This window comes from Malus domestica, chromosome 15 (genome assembly GCF_042453785.1).
Source record: "Malus domestica chromosome 15, GDT2T_hap1".
NCBI classification, from domain to species: Eukaryota; Viridiplantae; Streptophyta; class Magnoliopsida; order Rosales; family Rosaceae; genus Malus; species Malus domestica.
In genome coordinates this window covers 46,775,552-46,798,697 of record NC_091675.1, presented here as the reverse complement: position 1 = coordinate 46,798,697, position 23,146 = coordinate 46,775,552, and the positions used below count along the sequence as shown (strand labels likewise).

General features: G+C 36.5%; 2 protein-coding genes across 5 annotated transcripts; both read right to left on the bottom strand.

Annotated features, from left to right (window-relative positions):
- Positions 1-638: 638 nt before the first annotated feature.
- LOC103405336 (disease resistance protein RPV1-like) lies at positions 639-7,266 on the bottom strand. The gene is made up of 6 exons (XM_029093766.2): positions 6,939-7,266; positions 4,148-4,661; positions 2,879-3,986; positions 2,506-2,796; positions 1,465-2,358; positions 639-1,348 (listed from the first exon to the last, which is right to left on the bottom strand). The coding sequence occupies exons 2-6, from the start codon at positions 4,636-4,638 to the stop codon at positions 719-721; spliced, it is 3,414 nt and encodes a 1,137-aa protein (XP_028949599.1). The 5' UTR covers positions 4,639-4,661; positions 6,939-7,266; the 3' UTR covers positions 639-718.
- Positions 7,267-15,085: 7,819 nt separating this feature from the next.
- Positions 15,086-20,866, bottom strand: LOC114819246 (disease resistance protein RPV1-like). Of its 4 annotated transcripts, none has more exons than XM_070814861.1 (6): positions 20,430-20,866; positions 18,713-19,226; positions 17,407-18,532; positions 17,055-17,318; positions 16,046-16,942; positions 15,086-15,931 (listed from the first exon to the last, which is right to left on the bottom strand). In XM_070814861.1, the coding sequence occupies exons 2-6, from the start codon at positions 19,201-19,203 to the stop codon at positions 15,227-15,229; spliced, it is 3,483 nt and encodes a 1,160-aa protein (XP_070670962.1). In that variant the 5' UTR covers positions 19,204-19,226; positions 20,430-20,866; the 3' UTR covers positions 15,086-15,226. The 4 variants fall into 4 exon arrangements, with proteins under 4 accessions (XP_070670962.1, XP_070670963.1, XP_028949603.2 ...); XM_070814862.1 differs by having other exon boundaries at positions 20,441-20,570; XM_029093772.2 differs by having other exon boundaries at positions 15,788-15,947; positions 20,430-20,644.
- Between the last annotated feature and the right edge of the window lie 2,280 nt (positions 20,867-23,146).

The following is a 23,146-nucleotide window of genomic DNA, read 5'->3' as shown; positions in this document are numbered from 1 at the left end:
CACGGTTTGAACACGGTAAACAGTTTCGACACTGTCAAGACTGCCAATGCTTTTTTGTGAATATAAAAGACAAAGTTAGACAGCACACTGATGGCTAGGGAATAAATGGACCCAGACTGACACATAGTTAACGCGCAGAGGTCCCTCGCACCAGCTGTAAGTCGTGCAAAAATTAAGAAAAGCATGCCTTTGCTGGGACTCAAACCTGAGCTGCTCCCAACATTTTAAAAGTTCAGGGGCATGCTAAATTTCCCCTTTTTTCAAGTTAAACAGCTTTTTGGTTCACATGTATATCTCAAATGAGTGATCTAGACCACCAAACATACTACAGACACCAAATTATATGACGTTAAGTGGGATTTAAAGTTAGGATTATTGTCTGAAAGAGTAGTACTGAGTACTACATGCATCAACTACACGAGTTCGTAGGCCTTTCCCCTCCTTTTGTTTAATATATTCATTCAATTAACAAATCAAAGCAATAAACAAAGAGCAACAAATCCAACAAAGCCATGAGTTTATATTCAGAAAGATATAACAAGAAAGAACAAAAAGACGACACTCACCAAGATAATTGATGCTGATCTTTCCTTCCAACCATGAACGAATGATGTTGGAAAAAGAACTAAGGAGGGAGGTTTCTCTTCATTTTCTCCAAAATAGGTGAGTAGAAGTAGATGGGGAATCTGCTGGACATGCTCTAAGTTTCAAAATATTTTCAATGGTCTTTGGGCCTTGAATAAGTATGAAGCTGATGCTTTGGCTCAAACGAAAATTCAATATGTGCTGGATTCTCCTGTCTCTTTCGGAATTGAGTTTGATGAGTACGGTGCCTATGATTAAAGTATTTTCCTGTCCACATTTGGTACTCTGATGCTGACATTGACACATCTCCAGCAACAACATTATTCTGGCTAGAAGGAGGTCTTTCCTGCTCGTACACAAGCTGGATTCCGAACTCCTTTATCCAAAAATCATGCATCTCCACCGAAACACGTATTTGGTCCCCATACTCCAATTCATTGTTCCCAATTTGAAAATGGCTTAGCCATAACATATCTTCCTTCTCAGTTGGAAAACCTACTGTGACTGGGGAATAGGTCCACATAAGACCCTTGGTCTGATTACTGACTTTAATCAAATGCTGAGCACTAACAAGATAGTCATCAATTGCCAAGCCCGGTTCTATTGCATATAAAACACATACATTCAAGGCTTGGATTTTGAGATTAGGATGTGAAGATGCAATAGCCGACAGCGCTGATCCATATATTGTTGTGAAGCCAAATCCATCTGGAATCTTGCTTCCAGGAAGGAAAATGCTATATACGCCACATTCATAGACTCCCTGCTTCATCAAGATTGCACAATTCAAATTTAATTATTCAAACAGTTAGACCCAACTAGTTCATAGATATAATAATTAGAACAACTATACATGAGAGAGGAGACAGAGAGAAAGACCTGGACAGGAACCTTCCTAGTTGTACTGGTCAAGTAGTTGATCATTTCAACATCAGTGCTTGTTATGGATTTCAAATTGAACGGGCCCATATATCTTCTCATTTCTATATCAGCGCTTCTCGACGGTTTTATATTCAACAAGCTTTCAATTTCAACTAATTGCTCGCAACCCCAAAACAGTGATTCTAATGATCTGAACAATGGTAAATTTGTTAATCTTTTCAATGATGTACAATATTTTGTTTCCAACCTCTTCAACCTTGGGGGCAGCTCTGGAAGCATTTCAAGGTTTATGGATTTATCTAACAAAAGAGTCTCGAGCATAATAAGACTCTTCATGTTTTGTGGTAGGCACAAAATTGAGTTACCAATTAGATTCAAATATTTCAAGGAAGATAGTGTACATAAATCATTGGGAACCTCTGACACGTTGCAGTAAGACAGACTTAAGCTTCCCAAACAACGTGGTAAACTTGCCAGTGAGAAACTGGTTGATTGAAGAGTCTTTCTTGGCCATGCCCACATCCACCAAAACCTGATTGGTGTCCATGATATAGTTGACAACAGTCTAAGTTTATTCATATCCCTTGATGTAGTGTGAATATAAATAACCATGGCACTATCATGAAGCACAAGCTTTGAGCAACCGGTAAGAATAAGTTCCTCAAGAGACCTCATCATGCTCATTCTTTTTGGAAGCTTCATAAGACTTTTGCAGTCTTTTAGATTCAAGAAAACAAGTTTCCCCAAGTTTCCAATGGATTCATCAACCTCAACCAAATTAATGCAATCCTTAAGAATTAGTTTCTCAAGGTTAGGGAGTCCGGACAAGTCAGATGTTGTCCAAAGGCCATGTGAATGACTGAGATTAAGAATTTTCAATCTTGTAAGAAACTGTATCAAAGAGAAGTCATTAGTTGCTATGAATACAGAGTCTAATTTCACTGAAATTTATTTTTATTTGTGTGTATTGAGTGAAAGAGAGAGAGAGAGAGAGAGAGAGAGAGAGAGAGAGAGAGAGCGAGAGAGATTAGAACATACCCTGGTTCCTTTCCAAACACGTTGCAGACTGCTCTTCCGTAAGTCTAGAGCAACTAGATTTTCCAAACAAAAATTGGCCGGTATTGATTTTAAAGACAATCCTCTCCAAGACAACCATATTAATTTTTTTGGAAAATCTTCATAGCTTCCACTCAACTTTACATTATCAAGCAGAAGTAGTTCAAGATTGAGCATCTCTGTGAATGCCTTTGTTTCGAAACCTACCTCATTTACCGGAGATGAATCTGTTGGGAGAAAGTGGAGCATGAAGCCCTTGATAGTTCTCGTACCCTGCTAACAAATAAGAACATTGGATAAGTTACCATGCAGAACACCATTGCAAATATGTACACATAAAATTCATGTTTCTTACCGTTAATTTTGTCAAAACGTTAAATGCATCTTTATGCCACAGTCTAGTGCGCTTTCCAGGGTCCTCAGATGATTCTTCATGAATTATTGCCCTTCCCATGTCTTGAAGTAATTGATGCACGATTAACTTGTTGTGGACATTAATTTCCACAAGGTATCTATCAACCAGATGTTGAAGTCCAACCTCTGTGGCAAAATCACATTCGTCAAGGATTGTAGTTGTAAAATCCTTGTCCTTCCCTACGAAGAAACAGGCTATGTGGAGGAATAAACGTTTATCATGATCTTGTAAAGAATGAAAACTTATGCCAAGAATCTTTTGAATTTTTCCCTCAGTAATCACGTCTAGGTTGTGAAATGCATTTTTCCATACATCTACTGTTTTTCCAAATAGAGAAGATCCCAGAACTTGAAGAGCTAATGGAACCCCTCCACAATGTTCTACTACAGGTCTTGAAAGCTCCATGTAACCTTCTTGAGGATGGGTTTGTCCAAAGGCATGCCAACTGAAAAGCTTAAGTGATTGATGCTCAGGTAATCCTTCAACCTTAAACCTTACACAAACTTCAGCCCTTAACAAATGTTCATGTCTAGTTGTTATGATAATTTTACTTCCAGGATGGAGCCAGTCTCGCATTCCAAGAATCACATTGAACTGTTCCAAGTTCTCAACATCATCGAGAACAATAAGAACTCTTTTGCAACGTACAGCCCGTTTGATCTTTACTATACCTTCATCATGGCTGTATATATTGTTCACTTTCCTCTTTTGGATATCGGAAAGAAGGTTCCTCTGCAAGTGAACAAAACCATTGGCTTGTTTGGAAGTTTCCCTAATATCTGATAGAAAGCTGCTAGCTTGAAATTTAGAGAAGTTCTGGTTATAAGCAATTTTAGCAATGGTGGTCTTGCCTATTCCACCCATTCCATGGATGACAGCTACTCCAACATCATTTGATCCATCTTCTAGCCAGGTGTTCAGGCTTTCCACATAATAATCTCTTCCAATTACATAGGGATCAACTCTTAATCTCCTATTCCACATGTTCATGTAGTCCAGTTTATTTCCAAAAGCTTCAACAATATCTTGGATAAAGTGCGACTCGTACCTATATGTTATTGATATAAAAATATATCAGAGGAAAACAAAAAACACGAGCAAGTTATTTATTTAATTTTTTTATTTAAAAAAGAAAAGCTAAAACTTTCACAAGCTTGAGACTAGCATCTGATCTACTTGACTGAATATAGGGAGGGAATGACAAATTACCGTTCTCCTAAAACCATCCCTCCCAGGTCTGTTACTTCTCTAAGAGCTCGTCTCCACTCCTCCACCTTGTCTATCTTGTCCTTGAAGCGCTGTTCATGTATAGTAAATGAGTCTGCAAAACTGCCCGTCTGTTTCCTAACATCTGATGGTTCCACATCATAGAAAACTGGCACAACCTTGTGTCCATCTGTTTTTGTACGTTCCATGATGATAGCAAGTTCATTCAGGCACCACGTGGAAGAGGCGTAGTCCGTGGAAAAAACAATGACTGATACTCGTGACTCTTGTATTGCTGTCTGTAGCTCCTGTTCGATGTTTGCTCCTCCCTCAATTTCATCATCATCTCTAAAAGTGTGGATTCCTGCCAACTCCAAAGCACTGTAGAGGTGATCTGCAAAACCCTTGCGTGTATCTGCACCTCTGAAACTTAAGAATGCATCATATGTGCACCGGTAAGAGGACGAAGAAGCATTCTGCTGCTCGGTGCTCATCGTAGCTATTGAATAGTGTCCATCTGTTGCAGTGCATGCATGAACAAAAGTAATTATATACAAATTGGAATGCAAATTGAGAATATATTCTCCAGCTGCCAAACACATCTGATTTAACACTGAGATGCAAATCATATTACATGTCTAATTTTGGAAGTATGTAAGAAATGATAAACATAATAATAGTGCAAGAGACACCAGTTAATTGTTAACAAGTCACAATGCAAATTCTTATTTGTTGTAAAATGTGAACAGAAAATGCGTTGAAACATTGCCACGAAATTTGGGATTTAAAAAAATTGATGCAAAAACTAATAAGTTGATGTCTCTAGTATTACCCAGAAAAAAATAATAATACTAAATAAAAAATTGGTGTTTCTAGTAAGTATGCTAACTTGTATTAAGAATGAAGTCTGATTGGAGATGGAATTTTTCATATTAGTATAGTCTAAATTGGGGAAGAATTGGCTCTAGGGAAATTTTATTTAAACCCATCTAACATCTTTCTACATCCAACTTAAATTTTAAATATTAATTGTCTATTTTACCCTATTGCATAATTACTATTAAGTACAAAATGAAATTAATAATAAAAATCAAATTTATCAATAGACCCACATACTATAACTAAACTCTAGCATCACTCTTAGTTTATCCTATGTTCATTCCAACTAAAACCCTAATAGTTCTGATAGAGAAAAACAAGCTTTTCTATTGATGGATGGTGATTTTGAAGTTTTTAATCCTTCAACTAAGGTATGACTCGATTTATGGATATTTTGTTTGTTTGCTTCTTCCTTGGATTAAATTTCATACCTTTTATATTATATTGTATTTGTTTCTCTATGTCGTCTATATGCGCCCCAAAACACCAGTGCAAGGATTTTTTATTAGTACTGCAAAAACATAAAACTTGGTTCTTGGTACAAATAAAGATTGCTCAACCTTAACCACGAACTAGCCGGTGGCATGTCTTGCACATTTTTTTATTCAAAATAGCTCCAATTTGTTTATTTGTTTATTAACATAGCAGCAAAACACCCATCCCTATGTCACTTCAAAGTTTCTTAAAAAGTACATGAAAATGCTCGATTTAAAAATGACTGAACTGAAGGTTGCATAGCATTCTCTTGGCAAATTCAAGTCTATGGAATGATCTCTTGGATCCCAAGTCCATGAATGTGTTGTGGTAGCAGAAGGAAAAAAAAAACAGCCATGGAAATGCTAGTCCTATACGGCAAATGCAATTATAGGGGCAAAGGATGCCTCTTTGAAGAAAAAACAACATTCAATTAGAGATGTTATTTTATAAAGAAAATTGGTGAAAAGATAATTTTACATTTTGAATTGGGTTTGAAAGGGTAGTTTAGGTAATAAATTTGGGTTTAAAGAGATATTAATTCTTTAATAAAAAACAATATGGGTGAAGAGAGTAAGTTTGGTATAGAAAGAGGTTAGATGTGTTCAAATAAAATTTCCTTAGCATTATTCATAAGCTACAGTGACTTTTGCTGCATTTCACTTTATTTACGAAACTGCCACTCTTCTGAAAACAATTAAAGTGGCTGGGTTTATGGATTTGGACTGGGAGTGGGCTGTGGCTTTAAGTTTGAAGGCGTTGGTACGTAAAAAGCTAATGACAACCCTAAAAGAAATTCATATTAAAACTTTATACAAAAATATATTTTATCAATTTTTAATAAATTAACTATTAAAATAATGACTCATATTTATTTTGAGAAGAAAAAAAAGAAAAGGACTGGATCTTTTTTCATGAATGGATTTAGTTCACGTTTCTGAAAAAAAAATAATTAAAGTCTTGCAAAACAATTTCCATGAATTTAGAGACTCATATTTATATTCTTTAAATTTATATAACATATTGAGTTAAAATTAAGAAAAAAACACATGTAAAGTTAAAGCGTTTAATCAAAATTCAAAGAACTTGAATAAAAAACTAAAAACCAACTAATGTGTAATTATAAAATGTAGCACTTGAATCTAACTATGTCAATAAGGGATGATATGTGGAGTTTATTGGATAAGTTTATGATTTTTTTTCATAAAAAAAATAGAATGACCCACTAGCTTAGAGAAAATTTTCAGTGTAACGGCGGTGCTTTAAGTGTGAGTTAGGGACTCAAAACAAATTTCATAGGACAATATTAAAAAGAAAAATAAAGATAAGAAAGCAAGAGGAGCCAAAGCCAATGCATTGATTCATCGGCCATGAAGATTTCAATTGAAAGCTAATAATACAAGCAGATGTATGTTTTCACAAGAGGGGAGCTTGAAGGTACCTCGCACACACCAGAGTTGTGTATTGTAAGATGCCGAAAGCTGCGAGTTTTCTTTCAGCCGATAAGCTGTTGGATGAAAGTCCCAACTAGTTTCTTCAAAAAGACACTTTGAAATGGACGATTTCACAAATCGAATTTCGCTAACTCGCAAACTCAAGTTGATAACTATAGTTCCTCTCCACCATGCTCAAACTTCCAAGGATCTGAATGGGCGTCGGTCTTAAGAGTTGATGAAGAAGAGGATGTGGGAGATGATCATGCTACCAGAGAAGCTCAAGAAGAAGGGCTAGTCTTTTGTTTTCTCTTTTCTTTTGTTTTTCTTTATTTTTTGGGTAAATGAGGGTGACAATTATATATGGCTTTGCCAAAAAGTACTCAAGGTACGTACGTGTATAATTCGCGTTTTCCACGAAAATTGAGTAATCATTTTTTATAGTCACAAAAGAGTCACTATAGAGCGACTATAATGCAAAATCTAAAGATTCAATCATAAATTTCTCCACTTATAAAAAAAGAAGGTTTTAGATTCGATTTTCGTTCGGTGTGAAATTATGACGTGTGACTTAGCTCAAATTCTACTCTTGCAATATCATTTAAAAAAAATAAAAAAAGACAAATCAGTTATTATAATAATTAAATTAAAAGATAATTCAGTTATTAATTTTCTATGGCCGTTCTTCCTTAAAGAGACAAATCAATTATTAATTTTCAATGGACTTGTAACTCAAAGTTGATAAAAGCCTGCAGAGGCCCCCTCCCCCGACACCAGTTGTTTAAAAAAGAAATGATTCGGTTCAGACACAGGCAAATTCAATCTGCACGAAACAAAGAAAGATTGAAAAATCCTCTTCATTAATAAGAATTAACAAAATTGTCGTGTTGGGGCAACAATTATAGAGATCTGTAAAAAAGAAAAAGAAAAAGAGGGAAAAAGGAAAAGAAAAAGGAGAAAAAGTGGCGGTATGTTTGAGGCCCACGAATTTAGTTGAGATTTCGGCCCACACGGGGAAAGGGCAAAAAGAGATGGGCTGTTTGATTTTGTTTGAAGTCTTTGAGGCCCACACGAGTTGTTGGCCTGTATGGGAATTTTGCGACTGTTATTTAAGTGTTTGGACTTGTGATCACTTGAGTGATAGTATTCTTTTTGTCCGTCCATTGCTGCAATTGGGATATGAAAATCTCGTTTGTTTAGTGATGAGGAGCACTCATATGCTTTCTTTCCATACCCTCATGCATTTCTGAAACATAATCAGTTTGCCCATTCACAAGTCAAGTCAAGTCCAGCCTAGCAAAGCTTGTTTGCCTGCTTGTCCACCTAGTGAAGCCTACATTGACATTTTCTTGTTGGTAAACTCATGTCGTGTACCACCATGAGTTTGACGGGGGTGTTGGAAAATTAGTTACTTAATTATTTGGGTTTGCTTGTTAATTTAAGATTTGGGCTTAGCTCATTCAAATTAGGGTTTCTTAGGTTTTGTTCTCTATACATATAACTTATAATTTAGTATGATAATAAGTTGATTAAAATGTAGTCTTTAAGTGTAGCCATCTTGGCAATCCTATTTCTTTGTTTTTTCGTTAATCAAATAATATTCGTAATTTATAATATGTTTGTTCGTATGTTTGTTATGTGTACCTGATATTCTATTATGGATAGATACAAATTTCAAAATTTAAACTTATTTAACAATGATAAATAAAATGGTGGTGAGCAAAATTGCCCAAACTTAACCCCTAGTGTATTCTACCAACATAAATTCAGCTTGACATATGTCCTCTCACATAACTCTAATTAATTTTTATCATTATTAATGTTTATGTCATAGCAATTCTAAAATCTAACCATCCCATTCTCTCTCGCTCTCTCTCTCTCTCTCTCTCTCTCTCTCTCTCTCTCTCTCTCTCTCTCTCTCTCTCTCTCTCTCTCTCTCTCTCTCTCTCTCTCTCTCTCTCTGTTATTTGAAAAATATTGCTAATCCAAGATCCCAAATCATCTAAATTGGGGTGGATGCATAGATGTGAAGGGTGAATGAATAGATGAGAAGCGACCCCAACCCAACTCACCCAACCCAAATTATCTAACATTTGGACAAATCTCACACCGGGGTGAGGAAGTTGACGAGGGTTGGGTTTCTATTTATTTTTTTATTATTTAATTTTAGTGTTTTAATTTACTTTTTTGTTTGTTTTGAATATACGATATTATCTACATTAAGAAGCGAGAGGGCTAAGTGATGAGAATCGAATATAAGACATCTTTCACTTATAAGTTGTTGGTACCATATTATATGAGCCTCGTTACTTGGGCTTCCAGACATTGAGCCCGTGATTTATGTAAAAGGGGATGAGCCCTTAGTCTATAAAAGGGTATCCTCACCCTCACAATCTTGAGGCCTCACGTCCCCAAACAGAGAGTCTCATATTCAGAGCAACCCTTCTACAAACACATAAACTCTCTCAACTTTCTTCCTCTGTGAACCCAACAGAGGGCAATACCCTCACAAACACAACAACACTTTGTAATCCATACATACAGTTACAAAGGAATACAATCAAGATCAGTGTGAACGTATCCCAAACATTAGGGTGAACCATGATACATCTTTGTGTTCTTGGGCGTTTGCATGATTCACGATCGGATTTACGTTGTTCCAAGACCTTCCGGTTTTGTGCATCAACATTTGGCTCCGTCTGTGGGAAACGACACGAAAAGCTATGTCAGTTCTCTTTCATTTTTCCATCTCACCACTGTGAAAACTTGACAACCTCCACCGTGAATCTGCAGAAACCCAAGAACCCAAAGCTTTCCCAGAAAACCCACGGAGCCACCTCTTTCTCTCTCTCAATTCTTCCCTGCAAAACTCTCACTTTGAAAGGCCTATACTGTCAGCTGCTGCGACGTCGTTTAACTGATATGCATTCAGAACCCAGCAAAAGGACTCATATCTGCTAAAAGTTTGAAGCTTTCGGCTTCAATTTGAGGAACCCAGCAAGAAATGGCGCTGAATTTGCCCATTTCTTGTCTAATTTTTACGCCACCATTGAACTTGAGCCCCACCCACAACGCGGCTCAGAACCACCCGCCAACGGAGGTTCGATTCGCGTTGTGGAACAACGCCAACGCCGAGAAATTCAACCAGCGTCGGAGGGCCCAGCAAGAAATCGAGGATGATATTCGTCGGGAGCGCCGATTCGAGTCCGCCACCAGAATTGTCACTCTTTCCGACTCTGCCACTAACATATGCACCTGTTGCTAAGCGAGGGGATTGGTGGAAGTTGGCTGCTTGTTTTTTTTTTATTCTATCAGAAAAAAAAAAACTCATCAAGTAATCAAAAGCCCACATGTATCCATTCATTCAACTTTGATGTTATCCATAGAACACCGCAGAAAAAGAAGAGTCTGAAGCGGCCATGGAAGCAAACCAAACCTCCATGAAATGGAAGCAGCCTTCACCTGTAATGGCGGATCAGCACTTGCTCGGATGGATCTTCACCGCCGTGCTGGGAGCCTTGTTTCTTTACAGAGCGCTGGCGAAAAGAAGCGACGAGAATGAGAGAGGTTTGGAAAGGACACAAGTAATGATTTCAAAGATGTTGGCCACAGTTCCACTGCTAGAGCAATGATGGACGAACAGAGAAGATAAGAACTTTATCATGACCGATGACTTTTGTCGACCACCAAAGAAGATGCCCACTCCATTGTCTAAAGATAAGTTTTTATTCCGTCTGCCATCTGCCATCATTCTATTATTAATCCTATAATTACTGTCTGCCATCTGCCTGAAAGAAAGCCACCAACCCCTTAAAAAGATAAGATGCTCTCCTTTAATATCCCTATGTTACCTGCCACTTTAAAAAATTACCGTTGGTATATATATATTATATGCTTAATATATTGTTGATTTATACAACATATGATTTATCACACAAACTGAATAAATCATTTATTCACAGAAGGCACATAATGCAATATTTTGCCTTGACAAACTTTGTCAATTTGATTTACTTATTATACGGTCATACTTATACTGTCATTTATTGTCAGAAATTATTAAGCAACTAGATCCACTGATCAACATTGTTGCTGATTAAAGAAGTCTACCAACTTATAGATTGATGAGCCACGTGCTCATGGTGATCTCTTGTCTGACCGGACACCCACTTGCTCTGACATTTGCTTATTGGGACACCTATGTGCCTGGACCTAACTCGATTACCCTACAGATAGCCCCAACTCGATGACCCTACGTATGGCCCCAACTCAAAGACCCGACTTGCGGACCCGATCTGCGGATCCTACATATAGACCCAATATGCGAACCCGACAAGCGGACTCGAGTCATGTTGAGAATCAACTCATACTGAGTGCATGTCGACATAAAGTAGATACTTGCAATGAGGAATACCACGAGCCGAGCCACTTCGTAGCGAGCATAGCCTTTAGCCGAGCCGCCTCGCAACGAGCATCGCCTCCAGCCGAGCAAACGCCTTGCCGCGAGCATAGCCTCTAGCCGAGCAGCCTCGCAACGAGCATCGCCTCCAACCGAGTAGTCTCGTAACGTGTGATACCTCTAGCCGAGTATTGCTTTATGTTGAGCATTGCCTTGGGTTGAGTACTGGTTCAAGACATCTAGCCACTTCGGCCCGTACATGAATTGGATTTGAAGTCTCCAGCCAAAAGACTCTCTTGACTGAAGACTTAGGGGACTACTGTTGGTACCATATTATATTGGGCCTCGTTACTTGGGCTTCCAGACATTGAGCCTATGATTTATGTAAAAGGGGAGGAGCCCTTAGTCTATAAAAGGGCCTCCTCACCCTCACAATCCTGAGGCCTCACATCCCCAAACAGAGACTCTCATATTCAGAGCAACCCTCCTACATACATAGAAACTCTCTCAACTCTCTTCCTCTGTGAACCCAACAGAGGGCAATACCCTCACAAACACAACAACACTTTGTAATCCATACATACAATTACAGAGGAATACAATCAACATCAGTGTGGACGTAGCCCAAACATTGGGGTGAACCACGATACATCTTTGTGTTCTTGGGCGTTTGCATGATTCACGGTCGGATTTACGTTGTTCCAAGACCTTCCGGTTTTGTGCATCAACATAAGTAAAGATGAATATTACTAAACCCTAATAATAAGTAGCTTTTAATTTATTTTTAAGAAATAAGAAAAATAGAATTTAACCAGAAAGTAGCTACGGTTATGTGATAAAGAAAGAGCAAAAACATAAGAAGAAAAAAATAAAGAAAGATTGGAGCAAAAACAAAAAATTAAGAAGAAACGGAAAAATAAACAACGGGAAGATCTGCCCGTCTGATTGTTAACTGTTAAGTTGGATTAAACTCCTTTATTCGCTGACCACATTGTTAATCCGCTGAAGGAGCTCAGATAAGAACCAATATGGAGCTCAGATATGAAATCTACATCTAGTGTTTTTGAACCCTTGCATCCTTTGTACAAAATATTGAAAAGATCGAGTTAAGAAGATTCAATTATTCAAACAAAATGCATATATAGTATATTCTATACAAAGAGAAACAGAAAATAAGACTCACAAAAGAAAACAAACCATGATCTTTTCTTCAACGCCCGATGATTAGCACCGCAACTGGATAGTGCCCAAATCTACACTTCTTTTGAATAGACGCAGTCGATAATCATCGCCTTCTTTATCTTTTATTCTCTTGTAAAATCTTACCCTTTCGGGTGGCAAAACACAACAGTATTCATCGTCCTCCTGAGGAAACTCTATGTGCTTAAGTAAGTAATGATTATTAAAATAACAGCCCTCTGGATCGTATGAAGAATCAAGATGAGCCAGGTTCTTCTGGTTCTTTCTGAAATATGAACTGAGGATGATAAGTATGGTCTAGACTGTGATTACACACAAAGCATTTGCCTTTCCATATTTGATACTTTGATGCTGACACATCTCCAGCACTCACATTTTGCAGTCTTAGATTCAGGAAAACAAGTTTCTCTAGGTATCCAATGGAGTCATCCACCTCGACCTAATTTAAGCAATATTTGAGAATCAATTGTTCAAGGTTAGGGACTTGTGACAAGTTAGGGGTTGTCATCACGCCATGTGAGTGACTGAGATTAAGGATTTTCTGTCTTGGAAGACACCGTTTCAAAGAGAGGTAATTAGTTCCTGTCAGGAACATAACGATCAGCACAATGGCGCACAATAATGTCATGATTATTGTAATCTCCATATAGCGTTTCTAACAAAAATCGAATGCTCTTGTGAATAATCTTAAGGGATAAGTAAATAAGCTATATCTTGAGAATCATTACTCTCTTCTAGTTGTCTGCTATGTCATTCGCTATTGGTAGAAAACAATTGTGTATACGACGATTCTTCTCTGTTATTGTTTGCTTAGAGAGCCTTGTGCTTTTGTTTCCCCTCTGTGCAATACCTGCCACATAGCTCTGAAATGTTTTACATCTTATTGTCTTGTAGTTCCAAAAAAGTCATGTGCCCGAGTGGTCTGTGATGTCATGGATATTTCTTCCCGCTGCACTCCTTTTACATTGTCCCAAGATTAGAATTAGGACTTTATAGCGCGCGCAGGTTAGGCTTATACAAATTTTGTAAGAGAAGAGGTTGACAAATTTTGTAAACTAGGTAAGGGCGGCGTAAAATTGTTTTCCCTTGATTTGTTTAACTAGATATTACAGGATGATCTCTTCCAATTTTGTCTCTACTAATTGCTCAAACACAGAGCAGCTCAAAAGCTGCAAGATTCAGAGTGTTGGAAATTTGTTTTAGAATATGATCTAACAAAGATTATCATTCCATTTTTATTCCCTGTCTTCACTGCTCGTAACTTAAAACAATATGAAATCAAATGCAGTTAACAAATTACTATAGCTTGTATTGTGACATTTAAATTTTTTGTTCATTGATCCTTGCGTGGCCCAATTACATACCGACACACATGATTAGGTGGATCACTTTCTCATTTTTAAATTTCTTTTCTTAGAGTTTCATTTCACATGTAAATTCCTTGGTGAACATATATTTCGGGGAGAAAAACTTACCTACAACAAAGATGACATTATGACGGTATCTCGAGTCAATCATGCATGCCATGCAAGGACATTACTATAGTTTATCCAAGCATGGTAGTGCATGATTGATTGGGGATACCGTAGTAAATGCAAGTGAGACTTAAGGCAACCATATCAGACTCTTTAAAGGGAAACCTACCTAGTGTCCTCTATCTAAATCCATTAGACCTCTATAAATTAATAACCTTGAGACCAAATTTTTTAGCAAAATATTAAATAATTGATAAATTAATATGTTATTAATTTAGTTTCTCATTTTACGAACTAACGATTTTATTGTTTAACCAAGTAAAATTTTGAATCTACTTATTTTCTAAAAATAGATTGTACATGGTTCTACTATGGAGCCCGTTTCCCGAAAAGAAGTTCTCAAAGCGGCGATGACATTGAATAATTTTTTGTTGAAGTATGAAAAAACCACATTATAACTTCTTATCATGTTAAGAAAAATATAAGATCCAAGGTATCAATTTCAAGAAAAGAAAAAACAAACAATGATTGAGTCATATTTTAGGAAGGCCTCATTGTCGAATCATAAGCACATGTATCAGGAAATTATTAATTTACATATTATGTGGAATCTATATGAATTTTATATAATGTATTATCTTATGAATTTAGCGAATTATTAATTTTATATAATGTATCAGGAAATACATGTTTTCAATATCTTATTGATCGCGCGCTTTCTAATCCGAATGCATAATAATAGAATAAGAAAAGTTTGCTCATATAAATGTGTCCAAATAGAAGTTACCCCAAATACCACGTCGCAGGAATTCAAGATTCGTTTGTAAGGAGTAGGCTTTGGAGGGAAACTAATTGCAGGATTTTCAGAAATACATGTTGTCCCACTGCTGTTACGCTGAAGTTGGTTTTGCTCTATAGGGGTTTTCAAACCTCATCTGCTAACTCATGAGGACTGTTCCGGTTTTGTTTCCTTGATTGGTCTTATGACCTTGTTGTTCTGAGTTCATAGAGCTTTCCCCGCTTTTTGTTTAATATATTCATTCAATTAACAAATCAAAGACAATAAGCAAAGAGCAACAAATCCAACAAAGCCATGAGTATATATTCAGAAAGAGATAACAAGAAAGAATAAAGGGACGATACTCACCAAGAAAACTGATGCTGATGTTTCTTTCCAACCATAAATGAATGATGCTGGATAAAGAACTGAGGAGGTTTCTCTTTATTTTAGCCAAAATGGGTAAGGAGAAGCAGATGGGGAATCTGCTGGATATGCTCTAAGTTTCACAACAGTTTCGAATGGTCCTCGGGCCTTGAATAATTTATGAAATAGAAGCTCTGGCCCAAATGAAAACTCAATATGTGCTGGATTCTCCTGTCTCCTTCGGAATTGAGCTTGATGAGTACAGTGCCCATGATTACTGAGAAAGTATTTTCCTGTCCACATTTGGTACTCTGATGCTGACAGTGACACATCTCCAGCAACAACATTATTCTGGCTAGAAGGAGGTCTTTCCGGCTCGTACACAAGCTGAATTCCGAATTCCTTTACACGGACAAATTCATGCATCTCAACCGAAACACGTAATTCGTCCCCATACTCCAATTCGTTGTTTGCAAATCGAAAATGGCTTAGCCATAACATATCTTCCTTCTCAGTAGGCAAACCTACTGTGAGTGGGGAATAGGTCCACATAAGACCCTTGGTCTGATTACTGACTTTAATCAAATGCTGAACAGTAAGACGATATTCCAAGCCTGGTTCTCTTGCATATAACACACATGAATTCAAGCCTCGGATTTTTAGAAAGGGATGTGAAGGTACAATAACTGACAGCACAGATCTATATATTATTGTGAAGCCAAATCCATCTGGAATCTTGCTTCCATGAAAGAAAATGCTATATATGCCACATTCATAGAGTACCTGTTTCATCAAGAATCTACAATTCAAATTTAACTATTCAAACAGTTGGGCCAAATTAGTTCATAGATATAATAATTAGAACAACTATACATGAGAGAGGAGACAGAGAAAGACCTGGACAGGAGCCTTCCTGCTTGTACCGGTCAAGTAGTTCATCATTTCGACATCAGTGCTTGCTATGGATTTCAAATTGAACAGGCCCATATATCTTGTCATTTCTATGTCAGCGCTTCTCACCGGTTTTATATTCAACAAGCTTTCAACTTCAACTAAATGCTCACAACCCCAAAAAAGTGATTCCAATGATCTGAACAAGTTTGGTAAATTTGTTAATCTTTTCAATGAAGTACAATACTTTGCTTCTAACCTCTTCAACCTTGGTGGGAGCTCTGGAAGAATTTCGAGGTTTGTGCAATTATCTAACAAAAGAGTCTCGAGCATAATAAGACTCTTCATTTTTTGTGGTAGGCACAAAATTGGGTTACCAGTTAGATTCAAATGCTTCAACAAAGATAGTGTACACAGATCATTGGGAACCTCTGACACGTTGCAGTAAGACAGACTTAAGCTTCCCAAACAACGTGGCAAACTTGCCAGTGAGAAACTGGTTGATTGAAGAGTCTTTCTCGGCCATGCCCACATCCACCAATACCTGATAGGTGTCCATGATATAGTTGATAACAGTCTAAGTTTATTCATATCCCTAGATGTAGCGAGTAAATCAATAACCGTGGCACTGTCATGAGGACCAAGCTTTGAGCAACCAGTAAGAATAAGTTCCTCAAGAGACCTCAACATTTTCATTCTTTTTGGAAGCTTCATAAGACTTTTGCAGTCTTTTAGATTCAAGAAAACAAGTTTCCCCAAGTTTCCAATGGATTCATCAACATCAACCAAATTAATGCAATCCTTGAGAATTAGTTTCTCAAGGTTAGGGAGTCCGGACAAGTCAGATGTTGTCCTAAGGCCATGTGAATGACTGAGATTAAGAATTTTCAATCTTGTAAGATTCTGTATCAAGTAGAAGTCATTAGTTGCTATGAATACACAGTTTACTTTCACTGAAATTTATTTTTGTTGTGTGTATTGAGAGAGAGAGAGAGCGAGAGAGATTAGAAGATACCTTGGTTCCGTTCCAAACATGTTGCAGACTGCTCTTCCGTAAGTCGAGAACAACTAGATTTTCCATACAAAAATTGGCTGGTATTGATTTTAAAGAGAATCCTCGCCAAGACAGCCATATCAATTTTTTTGGAAAATCTTCATAGCTTCCACTCAACTTTACATTATCAAGCAGAAGTAGTTCAAGATTGAGCATCTTTGTAAATGCCTTTGTTTCAAATGTTGAGGGACAGTGGAGCATGAGGCCCTTAATACTTCTCTTACCCTGCCACCAAATAAGAGCATTGGATAAGTTACTAGTCACATGTAGAACACCAATGCAAATAAATACAGTTAAAGATCATGTTTCTTACCGTTAAATTTCTCAAAACGTCACTTGCTTCTTTTTTATGCCACAGTCTAGTGCGTTTTCCAGGGTCCTCAGGTGATTCATTGTGAATTATTGCCCTTCCCATGTTTTCAAGCAATTGATGCATGGTTAACTTGTTGCGGGCATTAATTTCCACAAGGCATCTATCAACTAGGTGTTGAAGTCCAACTTCTGTCGCAAAATCACATTCATCAAGGATTGTAGTTGCAAAATCCTTGTCTTTTCCTATGAAGAAACAGGCTATATGGAGGAATAAACATTTATCATGATCTTGTAAAGAATCAAAACTTATGCAAAGAATCTTTTGAATTTTTCCCTCAGTAATCACGTCTAAGGTGGGTACTGCATTTTCCTTTAACTTGCGTACTACATTTTCCCATACATTTGCTGTTTTTCCAAATAGAGAAGATCCCAGAACTTGAAGAGCTAATGGAACCCCTCCACAACATTTTACTAGGTGTCTTGAATGCTCCATGTAACCTTCCTGAGGATGGGATTGTCCGAAGGCATGCCAACTGAAAAGTGTAAGAGATTGATGCGCATGTAATCCTTCAACCTTAAACCTTACACAAACTTCATGAGCCTTTAACTCATGTCTAGTTGTTATGATAATTTTACTTCCAGGATGGAACCAGTCTCGCATTCCAAGAATTGCAGTGAACTGTTCCAAGTTCTCCACATCATCAAGAACAATAAGAACTCTTTTGCAACGTACAACCCGTTTGATCTTTACTATACCTTCATCAAGGCTGTATATTTTTTCCATTTTCCCCCTTTGGATATCTGAAAGAAGCTTCATTTGCAAGTGAACAAAACCATTGGCTTGTTTGGAAGTTTCCCTAATATCTGAAAGAAAGCTGCTAGCTTGAAATTTATTGAAGTTCTGGTTATAAGCAATTTTAGCAATGGTGGTCTTGCCTATTCCACCCATTCCATGGATGACAGCTACTCCAACATCATTTGATCCATCTTCCAGCCACATGTTTAGGCTTTCCACATAGTAACCTCGTCCAATCACATGGGGATCAACTCTTAATCTCCTATTCGTCATGTAGTCCAGTTCATTTCCAATCACTTCAACAATTTCTTGGATAAACTGCCACTCATACCTATATGTTATTGATATCAAAATATATGAGGCACAGTAATTTCTTTATTTTCAGACCAAAAGAAAAGACACAAGCAAGTTATTTATTTATTTTTTCAAAAAAAAAAAAACTAAAATTTTCACAAGCTTGAGACTAGCATCTGATCTACTTGACTGAATATAGGAGAGAATGAAAAATTACCGGTCTTTTAAAACCATCCCTCCCAAGTCTGCAACATCTCTAAGAGCTCGCCTCCACTCCTCCACCTTGTCTATCTCGTCCTTGAATTGTTCTTGATGTCTAGTAAATGATTCTGCAAAACTGCCCGTCTGCTTCCTGACATCTGATGGTTCCACATAATAGAAAACTGGGATAACCATGTGTCCATCTGTTCTTTTACGTTCCATGATGATAGCAAGTTCATTCAGGCACCACGTGGAAGAGGCGTAGTCCTTGGAGAAAACAATGATTGATACTTGTGACTCTTGTATTGCTGTCTGTAGCTCCTGTGCAATGTTTTCTCCTCTCTCAATTTCATCATCATCCCTAAAAGTGTGGATTCCTGCTAACTTCAAAGCATTGTAGAGGTGATCTGTAAAGCCCTTGCGTGTATCTGCGCCTCTGAAACTCAAGAATGCATCATATGTGCACCGGTTAGAAGACGAAGAAGGATTCTGCTGCTCGGTGCTCATTGCATCTATTGAATAGAGTCTATCTGTAGCAGTGAATGCATGAAGAAGAGTTATTATATACAAATTGGAATGCAAATTGAGAATATATTCTCCAGCTACCAAACATATCGGATTTTACACTGAGATGCATCATATGAATCATATGATAAACATAATAATAGTACAAGAGACACCAGTTATTGGTTACCAAGTCACAAGGCAAATTCTTATTAGTTGTAAAATGTGAATAGAATACGCGTTGAAACATTGGCTCGCCATTTGGGATCTCAAAAATTGATGGAAAATCTAATAAGTTGGAGTCTCGAGTAGCACTCAGAAGGCCAAAAAAAAAGATAAATTGTTGTCTAGTAAGAATAAAAAACAAACAAATAATGTTAATTTATATCTTTTTGATCTAGATGCGCGGTTTTTTAATTTCTTAGACCAAATATCTAATTTTTTTTCAATATATTGTTAATTTATATCTTTTTATTTCAATATATTTTAAAAGAATAAAAAACAATAAAAGTTCTATAAAAACAATAAAAGTTGAATTGTTTATAAAATAAAATAAAGTTAAACTGTGGTTGCAAAAAACAAAAAAAAATCAAACGTGATATTTTAAAAGTACCAACGTACTTTAAAATTCTAAACGATATTACATATATATATATATATATATATATCAATGCTTTTATTTACTAAATGTAACGTGTCAATAATTTGGTACGTTATTGGCATGCTATGTAATTCAAATTTGTGTACAAATTTGTTTTGGTATGTTATGTAATTATTATTTAAATACATAGAAAACTATCCGTACATAAATATTATCATAAATTTGGTATGTAAAAAGCTAACGACACATTATGTGTAATCCTAAAAGAAATTCTTATTAAAACTTTATGCAAAAATATATTCTACCAATTTAAAAAAAATTAATTATTAATAATAATGACTCATATTTATTTTAAGAAGAAAAAAACGAAAAGGACTAGATCTTTCTTCATGAAATGGATTTAGTTCACGTTTCTGAAAAAAAAAAAAAAATATTGAAGTCTTACAAAATAATTTCCATGAATTTAAAGACTTTAGATCTTAGTTTTAATAGGAAAATATTAAAAAGAAAAATAAAGATAAGAAAGCAAGAGGATCCAAAGTCAATGCATTTGACTCATCGGCCATGAAGATTTCAATTGAAAGCTAAAGCAGATGTATGTTTTCACAAGAGGGGAGCTTGAAGGTACCTCGCACACACCAGAGTTGTGTATTGTAAGATACCGAAAGCTGCGAATTTTCTTTCTGCCGGCAAGCTGTTGGATGAAAGTCCCAACTAGTTTCTTCAAAAAGACACTTTGAAATGGACGATTTCACAAATCAAATTTTGCTCACTCGCAACCTTAAGTAGATAACTATAGTTCCATGCCCAAATTTTCAAGGATCTGAATGGGAGTCGGTCTTAATAGTTGATGAAGAAGAGGAGGTGGGAGATGCTACCAGAGCAGCTGAAGAAGAAGGACGAATCTTTTGTTTTCTCTTTGCTTTTTCTTTTTGGTAAACGAGGGTGAGTAAAAGATGGGGAAAAAGAAAAGGAAAAAAGATAGAAAAAGAAAAAGAAGAAAAAGTGGTGGTATGTTTGAGGTCCACACGGAAAAGAAATAATTGGAAATTGGTTGAGGTTTTGGCCCACACGGGCAAAGGGAAAAATGAAATGGGCGGTTTGTTTTATGAAGTCCTTGAGGCCGATGCGAGTTATTGGCTTGTTTGGGATCTGTGAATATTCGAGTGAAAGTGTTGTTTTTGTTTGTTCATTGTTGGAATTGAAATATGAAAATCTTATTTGTGGTGAGTACTTATTTACTTTCTTTTTATACTCTCAACATCATTATGTCTAAATTAAAATTTATTTGTTGGTAAACTCATGTCACGTACCCTCTTGAATTTGACGAGTGTTGAAAAATTAGTTATTTCATTATTTGGTTTTGCTTATTAGTTTATGATTTAGGTCTATCCCATTTGAATTAGGATTTCTTAGATTTTGCTCCCCACAAATGTAGTTTGTTTAGATGGATAATAAGTTGCTATGTAGTTGAGTGTAGTCGTCTCGACAATCCTGTTTCTTTGTTGTTTTGTTAGTCAAATATATTCAATAATTTGTAATCCGTTTGTTCGTATGTTTATTATTTGTAATCTGTTTTTGCTGTGGAAGACATAAATTTTAAAAATTAAACTTATCGAACTGTAATAAAAATATTGTGAGCATCACCATCACTTGAGAGCAGTGAGTAAAAATGCATTGAACTTATCCTGATGTATGCTATCCACACACTTTTAGCTTGATATATGTCCTCTCACATAACTCTAGTTAACTTTTATCATTATTAATATTTTATGTCATAAAAATTCTAAAATGTAACCGTACTATTCTCTCTCGCTCCTCCTCCCTCCTCACATCTCTCTCCAATCTCATCTCTAGTATTTGAAAAAGAGGTATGATATTCACACACCCCATTTTACTTCTCACACACCTTTATAATTTTCGGCCGTCAGATCGGATGAATTGAAGAAGATCAACGGACAGAAATTATCAAGGATGCGTGAGAAGTAAAATGAGGTGTGTGGATATCACACCTCTTAAAAAATATTGTTAGTCCAAGGTCCCAAAACATCTAAATTGGGGTGGATGCACAGATGTGTAGGGGTGAGTAAATAATGAGAACTGACCCCAGCCCACCTCCCCCCACCTGAATCATGGAAAAATCTCACACCACTTGGTTTAAAGTTTCATCCGGAAGTTAATGATGAGTTTAATTTTTCCTTTTTTTGTTTGATTTCGATGAGGTCCGCACGGAAAGAAAAAGATATGACTAAGACCTAGTTTGGGAGTGAGGTGCTTAAAAAAAAAACACCCATGAAAAAAAACTGTGAGGGTTTTAGGTGTTTGGTAAACTGAAAAAAAAAAGCTTATTTTGGAAGCTGCTGTGAGAATAAGCTGAAATCAAAGGAAAAAGCTGAAGCTGCTATTTGCAGTTTTGGAAAATTGGCTTTTTTTTAAAACACACGGAGCTACAATGCTTCTTTAATGAAAAGACCCACTATTAGACTGCTTTTTTTTCCAAAAGTATTTTTACAAAAAAGTTTACCAAACACCCTGCTGATTTATTTCACAGCCGCTTATTCTTACAGCACACCCGCTTATTTTCACAATAATTTTTTTTCAAAACACAGCAATACCAAACCAATCCTAAAACAAAAAGGAAAAAGAGAGAAAAAGAAAAAGTGTGGTACGGGTTCTTGAGTATCTCAGGTCCTCGTTAGGTCATTCCCAAGTTAACGTGCAGTAAATGGACCCAGACTGGCACGTAGTTAACACAAGGAGGTCCCTTGCACCAGCTGCTAGTCGTGCAAAAATTAAGAAAGCATGAACCTGAGCTGCTACCCACATTTTGGTTCGCATGTATTGCTCAAATGAGTGATCTAGAACACCACAAATACTACAGGCACCAATGAGTGATCAATGAGGTTTCTAGCGAGCATAAACATAAAAAACCAATTATATCACCTTAATTGGGATTTAAAGTTAGGATATAATTTTGGGCCACTAGGATTATTGTCTGGAGTAGTACTACAGTAGAAAAAGGCAGAAAAATATTAGAAAAAGGCCAAAAAAGAACAATAGGATTTAAATTTTACGAACTTTCTCTGAAAATATAGAAAAACGGAGTTAATGTCCGCCATAAAAGGACTAAGCCATAACAGATGAGAAGTTAAACGACTCAACTCTAGTATAATTATTCTGATATAGCTGACTCTTTTTGGTACTTAAATATTTCTCAACTGTTATAGTCCGTTTACAGTTATTACTTCTGTTAACATGGTAGTTAAAACAATTATTAGGCAATGCAGGTGCTCAAGATTCGTTTGTAAGGAGTTTTGGAGGGAAACTAACTGTAGGATTTTCAGA